This window comes from Aspergillus viridinutans (assembly GCF_018404265.1).
Source record: "Aspergillus viridinutans IFM 47045 DNA, scaffold_6, whole genome shotgun sequence".
In the NCBI taxonomy this organism is placed as follows: Eukaryota; Fungi; Ascomycota; class Eurotiomycetes; order Eurotiales; family Aspergillaceae; genus Aspergillus; species Aspergillus viridinutans.
Genome location: NW_025091222.1, coordinates 229,439 through 240,766, shown reverse-complemented (window position 1 = coordinate 240,766; position 11,328 = coordinate 229,439). Strand labels below are relative to the sequence as shown.

The following is an 11,328-nucleotide window of genomic DNA, read 5'->3' as shown; positions in this document are numbered from 1 at the left end:
CCTGGTATTCGGATTATCCCGTACTTCATTTTAACTGTTGAAGTTATTCTCGGAGCACATGCCAGAATTCAGATTCACATGATCTTCCATCGACATCGCAGTCCACTTGGTCAAGCGAACCTGATCCTTTTCGCGATCCATCAGCGAAGTCACAATCACATGCCACAAACCCATCATACAACAGAATCACCAGAATCGACGACTTCCCCTTTTTCCTCGTCTTGTACCTCTCGAAATACAGCTAATATCATAAGTTAAGGGATGCTGCTCCTATCGTGCGACAATTGACAGCACCTCGTTCTCCGCTCATGCGTCGAGGATGCAGACAGAGAGCCTAGCAAGCAATTGTTAATTCAGCTAGGCTCAGTCACGACGGCTCATTATGACAAGTGAAGCATCAGAGAACTTGCTGAGCTCCTCGTATTTGAACTCTTGCGACTCCCGGAAAGCTTGCCTCAGATCCATAGATTGTAGCTCAATGCGCTGCCTAGGGTCATGAGCACACAGTCTGATCGTGAGTTGAAGTAAAGCCTCAAGTCTGAGAAGGCCACCTCTTTGCCTATCAAACAACGGGGATTACACGTATAAATATACAACCTATCTGCAATCTACTACTGCATCTGCGGCTAAATCGTCTGTGAATATGGGTAAATGCATTTAGCCCCGATCCGACAGATGATCCTCACGGAATGACTCTGGCCGGATTTCTCCACCAATCACTAGAGACCATCAAGCTATCAACCTCCGCTATATAACAATCCCCCGCAATATCTACATATCTACCATCACATCAATTTGCTGAACGGTCAATCAGGAGAAACACTATAGTAGTGTAGAATGTACAACAATCCCATCATCCCCGGTTTCAACCCGGACCCCTCCATCATCCGCGTCAACAACGACTACTTCCTCGTCACCTCCTCGTTCGAGTACTTCCCAGGCGCCCCAATCTACCACAGCACAGATCTGATCCGCTGGTCATTGATCGGTCATGCCCTGACCAAACCCAGCCAGCTGCAGATCCACACCCCCGAGCCAGGCGGTGGGATCTGGGCAACAACCCTGCGCTATCACAAGGGGACCTTTTACATCATCGCCGCCAGCTTCGAGCGGTACCGTCCCCAGGACGACGACCGGGTCTGGCCGCGGGGATTCTACGTCAAGACAGAGAACATCTGGGACTCGGACTCGTGGTCTGACCCCGTGTATTTCGACCAGGTCGGGTTCGACCAGGATGTAAGCCTACCCAGCCCGGGACCCGACTCAACTGAAACTAACGGAATAGCTCTTCTGGGACGACGACGGAACCGTGTACCTCTCGTCAACATACCGCAAGCTCGTCCGCACCCCCAACGTCACCATCAAGGATTTCGCAATCCATATCGCAACCGTCGACCTCGAGACGGGTAACTCCACCTCCGAGCCGAGGCTGATCCGCGAATCGGCCTCGGGGGTGGCGGAGGGCTCGCATATCTTCAAGCGGGGACAGTACTACTATCTCTTCACGGCGGAGGGAGGCACCGAGAGCGGGCACTGCGAGTGGGTTTGTCGGAGCGAGGTCAGTCCGTTTGGGCCGTGGGAGGTTGGGCCGTCTAATCCGCTCTGGCGGAATGGGGTGGACGACGAGGTGCAGAATACCGGGCATGCGGATTTGGTCGAGGACGCGGAGGGAAACTGGTGGGCGGTGTTTCTGGGGGTGAGGCCGGTGTGGAAGGATGGGGAGTGGGAGGAGTCGGTTTTTGGTAGGTGGCATTCACCGTTGCTGGTATTTACCGCTGAGGGTAGCTGATGAACATGCTGATGGCAGGTCGTGAGACGTTCCTCGTTCCCATGGAGTGGAAGGACGACTGGCCGGTCATTAATGGTGGGCAAAAGATTACTCTCAAGTCTGGACCAGGGCTGTATGAATATGAGCCGCCGGTGGCGTGGAGGGATGACTTCTCCAATCCCAAGCTACAGCTGGGCTGGTATAGAAAGAGTACGCGCTAAAGTATCCTATCATGGTGAGCTCTGCTGACGAGACAGACACACCGGTGAAAATCGACTATTCGCTTACGGAGCGTCCTAACCATCTGCGTCTGCACGGCGGCCCATACAACCTCTCCTCACCGGCATGCCCAACTCTCTTCCTAAGGAAGCAATCATCCCGTCACTGCACCTGGGAGACACGACTCTCCTTCCAACCCTCTTCCATCCACGTAGAAGCCGGCACGGTAGTCTACTGGAACTACTTTACCAACAGCTCGATCGGCATCCGGCTATCCACCAAAGGAAAACGTATCGTACGCTTTCGACCGGCAGAAGGCGAGATCATTGACCGGGAGGTGGGCCCCAGCTCCGACATCATCTTCCTGATCGAATGCGGAGGCAAGTATCGCTTCGGATTCAAGGAGGTCAGCGAGGCAGATGAATCTCCGACGCAGTGGATTGGCGAGGTTGCGAATAGCGTCATGACCAGAGCGCCTCCTGTCGGAGCGCCGTTTTCGGGTATGATGCTGGGATTGTATAGTTATGGCGAGTTGCAAAAGTGTCTCACGCCGGCTGATTTCCATTATGCTGAGTTTCGGTGACGCTCTGTACATTATCATTAGATCTTTTGCTCCTTTTGCTCTGCTCAGTTGCCAATGGTCTCTAGGAAAATCCTCGACTCCCCTGTTGTTTGCAACTTGGTCATGAGATTAACAGGGATTGTCAGTCTATATGATGCCCTTCATCTTGAGTAGTTGAATGCATTCCTCCGTAGCTCAATGCCTAATCAAAGACAGAAGCGGAATCTCGGGTCGTCATCCCCCATATTGTCCAGCACACTGGGATCCAAATTCAACCGATAGTCCCGCTTGCCTTCATCCCGTTTCTTATTCTCCATCAAGACCCCCACGGCAAACACCGTACTCATAATCCCGCAGAGCACCATCATCGCCAGAGACACGCCATACCCGACGAGATACCGCGGCGCTCCATTCTTATTGAAGATGTTGCTCGCGATGATGCCTCCAATATTTCCAAACCCAATCTGAATGGCAAGACCAATGGCCCGCTTATAGTGCCCGCCCAGGTTGTTCGCCATCCAGACGATCGCCACCGGCTGGACGATATAGCAGCCCGTAGTCACAAAGAAGACAGCCATATAGCGCACATGCATGTTCAGGCCCCCGAATTGCGGGAGAGGACCCTGGCACAGCAGGATGATATACCCGATGCTGGCGAAGAGCACACCGAACATGATGAACCCGTAGCGATGGCGCATCCGGTCCGTCAGGTACGAGACGATCACGGTCACGACCGCGGCGACCGCCCAGATGGGGATACTGTGGATCTGGCTGTCGATGCCGGAGTAGCCGAGGGAGTTGACGATGGACGGAATGAACAGGGCGGTGGCGTACCCCGACACGGTGATGCTGATGTAGATCAGGCTGCCGACGTAGATCTTCCAGTCGGCCATGATGCGCCGCCACGCGGCGCCGTCCAGGCGATCCATCCTCGCCCCGTCGTGTCCGCCTAGGTCGCGCGCGTTGCGTTCCTTGAGCAGAGCCTTCTCCTCGGCGTTGAGGAAGCGAGCTTGCTCGGGCCAGTCGGCGATGAGGAATTTCGCGGGCAACGCCGAGACAATCGATAGTAGGCCTTCGATGATGAAGATCCACCGCCACCCCGAGTAGCCTGCCAGGCCGTGCATATGGTCGAGAGCATAGGCTAGTAGCCCGCCAAAGGCACCGGCGACCAGACCTGCTACCCACAGAAGCGAGAACCGCTTCTGGAAGTCATGGCGGCAGTAGTACATGGACATCAGGTATGCGCAGCCGGGGACGAAGCCTCCTTCGCAGAGACCCAGGAAAAAGCGACAGGCGACCAGACCGGCTTTGTTCTTCACCAGGCCCTGGCACATGCATGTTATACCTTAGTTGTTAGACAGGCTCAAGAGAAGGGCAAGGGAAGGGGAGGTGCTTACCCCAGAAAAAAGTCAAAACACTGATCCAGGTCGACGGCGCAAACCGCTTCAGAATAATATTACTCGGGATATCCGCGATGATATACGGAACGAAGAAGATCTGCATGGCAAGCGCCATATCGTTGCCGTCCATTTTCAGCTCCTTGAGAATCCCCAGCACCGCCACATTACCCAGATTGATTCGATCGAGGAACCCGAACACGAAGATGACCCAGAGCGGCACCATCAGGTGCAGGTCGATCTTGCGCAGAAGCGCCTTCTCTCGCTTCTCGTTGATCTCGATCTCGGGGGCCGCGGTTTCGAGGCTACTGCCCGTCTGGCTGACCTCATGATTGGGCTGTTTCTCCATGGCGATCAAGCAATCTGTTCCTGTGCAGGAATTGGGATACGAGTGCTTGAGATGGATTGGAGAGAAAGCGTTAAAAAGAATTTTAAACGTCACAGCATAGCGTGGCCAGCCACGGAGCTTGCTACTCAATGGGAATGCGGCAGGAAAGGAGATGACCCCTGCTAGAGGACTTGGGATAAATAGATATTAATGTAACATGGCCAGAAAACCAAGATGAAAACTCTTGTCGAAACGGACATTTATCCCCTCACGGCACTGATCCCTGCATATGGGCGCACCACGGGCTCAACATCAGTCGTGCCGGGTGTAGATCCCTTGGATGATGCATGATTAGGGTGATACTAAAATTTCTAGACCGGCGGGGATGACGGAGTGGCACGTATCGACAAATTAAACAGTGAGACAAGTGGGCTTGTCCACTCGAGGCCAAGAGGAGGATTGGACCATCGGATGAACAGTGCATGCTAGTTTATTAAAACTGACATGGGTTGCCTCGATATCATTAGGCCATGCCAACCCGGTTATTCGAGGAAATGCAACCTCAATTAATCATGCAGGAATCGCCGCCGAGACACGGGAATTTCTGCTTCTGCCCTGCCGCCGAGTTTGCTCATCCTGCCGAATATATGGATGAAGAACGACAAGATGGTGGACAATTGCTGCGGTTGATTGGCTGCTGCCATGTCGTATTAGCCAGCTTGTTGATGGAAATTGCACATGTTCTTGTCTTCTGGCTCAATCTCAATTCTCCGCGACATGAAGGGATTCTTTGTGACTTGGTGTGATTGATCCCTGTCTCTGCTCTTGGTCGCTCCCATTTATGTGCAGGTCACTCCCTGCCCTCCGGCCCTGGCTCAGAATGCGCGATATGTGTCAGTCCGTAGGCCATGCCTTTGTTTAGCGACTATGGGGATCACCCGGACAGCTCTGGGCGACTGTCCTATCCATCGCTGGTCTTTGCCATCGTCACTCCTCTCGTAGTGATTGCAAGACTGCTCGGTCGCCGGTTCTTTTCCGGCCGTGTAGGAGCAGACGACTGGACGATTCTGGTGTCTTGTGTGAGTATCAGCAAAATTGCACCTTTGTCTGTGCGTCGTTGACTGATCTGGACTTTCTCAGGCGTTTGCAGAAGCGGTTTCAATCCAGATGATCATCGGTAAGTCAGACAGCAGTTTGCCTGTGACGACGACTGATGAACTAGTCTGTGGATGGGCATTTGGCAAGCATCAGCATGAGATGCCCAAGGAATTGGTTCTCAGAACATTAGAGGTGTGTCGCCAAAACAGACACCTGTTCACAGCTCACATCGACAGCTCTACTTCGTGGCCCAGATCCTCTACAAGGTCAACCTCGGCTTGACAAAGATCAGCATTCTCCTCCTGTACATCCGACTGTTTGTCCACCGCTGGTTTCTCAGGACCTGCTGGGCGTGGATCGCCATCATCGTCTCCTTCACCGTCGGCACCGTCTTCTCCAGTATCTTCCAGTGCACTCCGGTGCAATGGGCCTTCAACAAGTCCCTCCCCGGCCGCGGCGCCTGCATCAACATGACGGCCTTCTGGTACGCCAACGCGGCCTTCAACATCCTCACCGACCTGGTCCTGATCGCGCTGCCCATTCCCGTCGTCCTGAAACTGCAACTCCCGCTCAAGTCCAAGGTCGCCCTCTGCGCCATCTTCGCCGTAGGCCTCTTGTAAGTCCTTTCCTTATCTACAAGTATATACGACTGTAGCTGATATACTGATTGACCAACAGCACCTGCATCACCTCCGTCCTGCGCATCACAACCCTCAACGTGGCCACCAACCACCTCGACACAACCTGGAACAGCATCGGCTCGTCCATGTGGACAGTCATCGAATCCAACCTAGGCATCATCTGCGCCTGTCTCCCCGCGCTGGGCCGCCCACTCTCCTTCTTCTTCCCCCGACTCTTCAGCAGACTGCACAAGAGCTCCGCTGGCCCGGCCTCACACGGGAACCGCTCGCAGCCGGTAGAGGCGACGCCGAAGAAAATCGAGGGATGGAGCGTGCTGGATGAGGCCGGAGCGGACGTGACTGTCTCGGCGGCAGAGGGGCAAGAGAGGATGAACCCGAATGCATGTGTCATCAGAAAAACGACCCGAGTTGTGGTGCGGTATGATGAGATGGATGGTGAGATTGAAATGGGGCAGTATGCCAATCGGTGCTGACACTAATCTACCTGAATGTAAACGGTGCACCAGGTAGACAGTACTAAGTATATTTATATGCATTACCCGGGTTAATATTTCATCTATTCAATCGGGCTTGACGTGTACAAGAGGGCCAAGGTCAGAGCAGTGCATGTCAGCTCATCTCAGACTAAGCAAAAAGGAATGACCAGATGGTCTTACAGGCCAAATAAGAGACTCTGGAGAGACTCTTGTCGATTCTTAATCTTCTCCCCTTTGCACCAGGTGACAACGCATCCTCGCTATGTATGTTTATCCATCACCTTAGCTATATACGACTAAGTTAATTCATACTTTTAAGAATAATGTATCTATTTCATCTCTTCGAATATTCCTTATTAAAATGGTCTCTCACTATCAAAGGACCGGGACTCTGTTGGAGTCTAGTATGTGGACGTATGCATCTGCTTTAACAGATTTATCCTTGAACTCTGGTTGATTTTTGTGAATGTGAATGAGAGCTGTTCATGCCACTGATGTTGTGTTCAGAATGCTATCTTAGTTGCATGCCATTAATAATGCAATAGATAGGCATATTAAAACTTACACTAATGTTAATATTCAAGACTATAAGCTCCAGTGCATGTCTTGCTAACTCTCTTACTCACTCAATGCTCAAATGCAAGATGCCCAAAAAAAAATGTGCTAATTATGTCCTTCCCAACAGCACCCCCTTAACAATAAATGGTATAAACTGCATCTGTCTAGAGCTTTAAAGTTTTCGCAACTTGCTTCCACCTCTGGCACCAACCTATGCATCCATACAATGATCCTGCCCTGAATTATATGCGAGGGATATGTTTAATCCATACTCCCCTAAACCATGACAACTCTTACCCAGCTGGATAATAAAGCAGAAAGGCAAGCCTCACAAACTCCACTGGCATGATATGCGTGGAACATGCTTTGTCAATCAACTAGGAAACCTAATATCTTTTATGTCATGACCTAGCCCTGTTGGATTCTTCATAGTGTAGTAACCACGAGATATGCCCAACTAAAATTACCCCTCCCAGGTGGCAGGAGAAATAGGATCCAACCCTCTTAGCTCTTGGTTTGTTTATCTTATAAGCAGCTGGTGCAGAGATTCTTTAGTCAACAAATGGAACGTGATTAATTCTTTCCTTGTTACTGAACACCCTAGCAAGACACATGATCCATGTGCGATTTGCGTCTGGTAGACATATACATAAACAACATCAAGAACTCGGTGACATAGACTTTACCCAGCACAAATATTTAAAAACAAACCAACGTCAAGTGTACATAGCCGTAAACAACAGCGACATCAGGAAAGAGAAGACATGAAGCAAATGAACAAAAAACATGTGATGATTTCTGTTGCAGATCAGGAGAAGGCTGAGATGTCAGGCTGTTAGGCATGCCAGCCATATTACATAAGGCGGTTGAGCAGTCCCAAGCGCCGTCGTCTCCGTCTACTCTGAAGTCCCTTTTTCTCCTCAGCATCCATGTTTCATTTCTGCATCTGCCGATTGCTATCATAAAAGCCTACGACTTGACGAATGATGATGATGACGACGGTAAGTAGACCACGGGTGTTGCGAGAAACGATATCTAACAATGTATCAGGCCAGGCCATCGCTTGATGGCTTGCCGGTGGAATTACACATCTGCATCTTGTTTAAACTTCAGGACCTAGATTCTCTGCGTTCTCTTGTCCTTGCATCGCCTGATTATTACCAGGCTTATCATCTGGTTAGAGATGAGCTTCTCCTGAGCATCCTGCTATCTTCACACGATGACCTTGTGGACATTGCAGACGCAGTAGCTGCTGTGCGCTCTAAAGGACTATACGCCTGCAAACTATCAAACCGGGAAAGGATCATTGCCCTCTTGGATAGCCGACGACGAAGCAAAGAGACCCGCCACCTAGGCTTATTATTATCTGGACCCTTTCCTGACCAACCAGCCAGTGTCAAAGAGACTATTCAATTATTACATCTCCATAGGATGGCTACTTTTCTCCTTGACGATTACTCGAGAACAGCGAGACGTCCGGAGTGGATGCCCATAGAGAAATGGAAAAAGATTTTGCCCCTACGCCTATCCAGGACAGAACAAAGGCGCTTTTTCCGAGCATTCTATCGGATGCAGATTTGGGGCAATATATTCGGTCACATCGAGCTTCCCCTGGGCGCAGACAGGCCGGAAGTGGAGAATGACTGGTTTAGCCCCCGTGAGAGAGTCCCACCTGTGTTCAAAGAAGAAGAAGTATGGCGTCTTTTCTTTGGAACCATGGCGCCGTGGGAGGTGGAAGAAATTGCCAGTTTCTGGAGACATTGCTACCATCGATGGGCGGAGCCATATTTTGAGGCATCTGACAACCTTTTATCTTACGGTGTTACCTTTATTAGTGAGATTCCACCTGACCAGCAGTCTCCCTTGATACGTTACTGGGACGACTGTGATGAGCTCAAAATTAGAGAAGGCGAGTGTAGAGAGAGTTTAGCCTGCATGGGACCATCATTGCTTGTCAAGATCCTTCGCGAACAGAACTTCCGGGCTCGGCGAGACCTGGTGATGGCAAACGCCATAAGTTGGCATCACTTCTTCGGTGAATATTGGCCAAGGCCAGATTTTGAGCCAGGAGCGTTGCCCCTTCTCTACCCTGCAGACAGATTCAACTTTGGCCCGGATTTCGACGGACTTAAGGAGTTCTTGAACACCTTGCCACCGCATGAACGACCTAATATCGCCTGGACGCAGCTGTGGCTGGGAGCAGGGCTGGACTACCCAGAGGTGTTTGTGGATATGTTCTGCTATGGCGAGCCTTCTCCGTGTTGGGACTGGGGGTTTGCTTTATGGAGTGACGAAAGGCTGGTTGAATGGGGAGCACTGGAGCAGCCTAGTCTCAGGAGAGACGTATACACACAGTAGATTCCTACAGGTCTATAAAGTGTGATGGCTGTGCTATATGAACGTGAAACCGTCTGTACCAAGAAGGATGGACGCTAATCTGCCTATGCTTTGAAGACTGTTAGCCTGGCCAACTCTTATTCGGTCATTTTGAATTGCAGTATCTTTTATCTCCACATTCTTTCTTCTAATTTGTAGTGCGTCCACAACCTTCATGTTTCATCCGTATGTCCGATCAGATAGAAGCATCAATCCAATCATAAGAGACATTCGGTGCTTTGTCATCCAGTCTCCACTCTCCACTGGGACACGTCCGGCGACTAGATATAAACAACTTTCATCCCAACAGATATGGCAGCCAGACTCCCATTCGAACTTCTATGTGAGATTGCAGGTCATCTCCAACAGGCAGGCGCTTCTCTAGTTGCATGTACCACTGTCTGTCGTCACTGGCAGACAGCTTTCGAATCGATCATCTACTCCAAATTGAAGGTGTACAGTGAGGATGGTTTCGATGGACGCGGAACTTGCCTCAAACAATTCCGAGAAATCACTTCTGGGCCATGATTCGCACGACGGGCTTGGGTTCGTCAGCTGCGGTACTATATTGTTCTCCCTTTTAACCTCCCGGACTGGTACACCCGCCAAGAGGAAGGTTACACCACCAACAATCCTGTTCGACAGGCAAATGATACCGCCTTTCAATCAGCAGTCATCAATCTATTCGACACTCTAGTGTCATGGGATAAGAGCCATCGTCTATCTGTGATCCTGGAACTTCGAAGACGTGAGCGAGGCAAGGAGCCTTATACGGAATTGAGTGATGAACTTATATTGTCTGGAGATGGGCCCACACGCTCTGTCCCTGTGTATCGCGCGCGGTTCTATGGTAATGGCGCATGGATGCTACGCGATGTTTCATGCGTTGATAAAATGTCGATTCCAAAAGGGATATGGGCTGGGGCCGTGATGCGGATTGTTCGACACTGTCCGGAACTCACAGAACTATATATAGACCTGGATCGGTGGATCAGACCAGATCACCGGGAATACATGAAACAACGGCGTCAAGGTATGAGGCTTTCCTGTTCAGCAATACCACCAACCACCACGGCATATTCCCAGTTCTCTCGAATCCTCGCTGATCCGCATGTAGCTGTCGCTGAAGGTCTGAACGATCTCTCCTCCTCATTGAGAGTTTTTCACTTCATCTATGAATACGATTGGGGGTGGTACGATGTCGTGCCCGACTGGAGTGTCTTATCCTCAAGCATTGATATCCTATCCATCAGAATCGGAGAACTGAGTCTTTCCCTTCGTGAGCTACAACTATGGGAAGTTCCTGTGTCCCTGGATTTTCTCTGGCCTTTGGATGAGAAAGATCACTCACTACCAGCTAACTCATCTTTGCATTGGCCGAATCTGGAAACTATGAGTTTATCATTTCAGCCCTTCCTTCCTTCAGGTAGGAACCTTTCCCTCAAATATCCATATGTTCGTATGGACATTGTAGGTGCAATATGCCAGACACCTGAACCACTAACTTTCAAAATATAAACAGGTGAACGGATGGTTCACGTTACTCCAGACGGGAAAGCGATGGACGGCGATAATAGAGGAGCCGTGGAGCGACCCATCTTGAAGCAAGAGCAGTTCCATCGGCTATTTATCTCTTTGGGTTATGCCGCAAGGCGTATGCCTCGCGTGAGGTACATCAAGTTTAATCTCAATTACGCAGAAATTTTCTACTTCAGGTTTTGTACTATATGGGGCTCGATCACCGTCGAGTGGGATCTAGGATGTTGTGGTTTATATATGCCTGATGAACGGGTTGCTGCTGCCTGGGGCTTTGAGCTTGATCATCAGCAGCTCACAGGTTTGTATTATGAGGCAATTTTGTCTCATTGGCCGCCGATCGAGGGAGAGTCTATGTGATTTCGACGA

The 11,328-nt window shown here is 50.6% G+C and overlaps 4 protein-coding genes across 4 annotated transcripts; 3 read left to right on the top strand and 1 right to left on the bottom strand.

Annotated features, from left to right (window-relative positions):
* Window positions 1–837: 837 nt before the first annotated feature.
* Aspvir_007951 (glycoside hydrolase family 43 protein) lies at window positions 838–2,570 on the top strand (the record flags this gene model as incomplete). The annotated part of the gene is made up of 4 exons (XM_043271127.1): window positions 838–1,236; window positions 1,286–1,742; window positions 1,808–1,978; window positions 2,026–2,570. 4 exons carry the CDS (start codon window positions 838–840, stop codon window positions 2,568–2,570), a joined length of 1,572 nt encoding a protein of 523 aa, XP_043127062.1.
* Window positions 2,571–2,755: 185 nt separating this feature from the next.
* Aspvir_007950 (putative transmembrane transporter) lies at window positions 2,756–4,295 on the bottom strand (the record flags this gene model as incomplete). Its single annotated transcript, XM_043271126.1, has 2 exons — window positions 2,756–3,894; window positions 3,947–4,295. 2 exons carry the CDS (start codon window positions 4,293–4,295, stop codon window positions 2,756–2,758), a joined length of 1,488 nt encoding a protein of 495 aa, XP_043127061.1.
* Window positions 4,296–5,182: 887 nt separating this feature from the next.
* On the top strand, window positions 5,183–6,486 carry Aspvir_007949 (putative plasma membrane protein Pth11-like; the record flags this gene model as incomplete). Its single annotated transcript, XM_043271125.1, has 5 exons — window positions 5,183–5,353; window positions 5,415–5,451; window positions 5,497–5,564; window positions 5,627–5,988; window positions 6,051–6,486. 5 exons carry the CDS (start codon window positions 5,183–5,185, stop codon window positions 6,484–6,486), a joined length of 1,074 nt encoding a protein of 357 aa, XP_043127060.1.
* A 1,992-nt stretch (window positions 6,487–8,478) lies between these two features.
* On the top strand, window positions 8,479–9,405 carry Aspvir_007948 (uncharacterized protein; the record flags this gene model as incomplete). The annotated part of the gene is made up of 1 exon (XM_043271124.1): window positions 8,479–9,405. The coding sequence occupies one exon, from the start codon at window positions 8,479–8,481 to the stop codon at window positions 9,403–9,405; it is 927 nt and encodes a 308-aa protein (XP_043127059.1).
* Window positions 9,406–11,328: the final 1,923 nt, after the last annotated feature.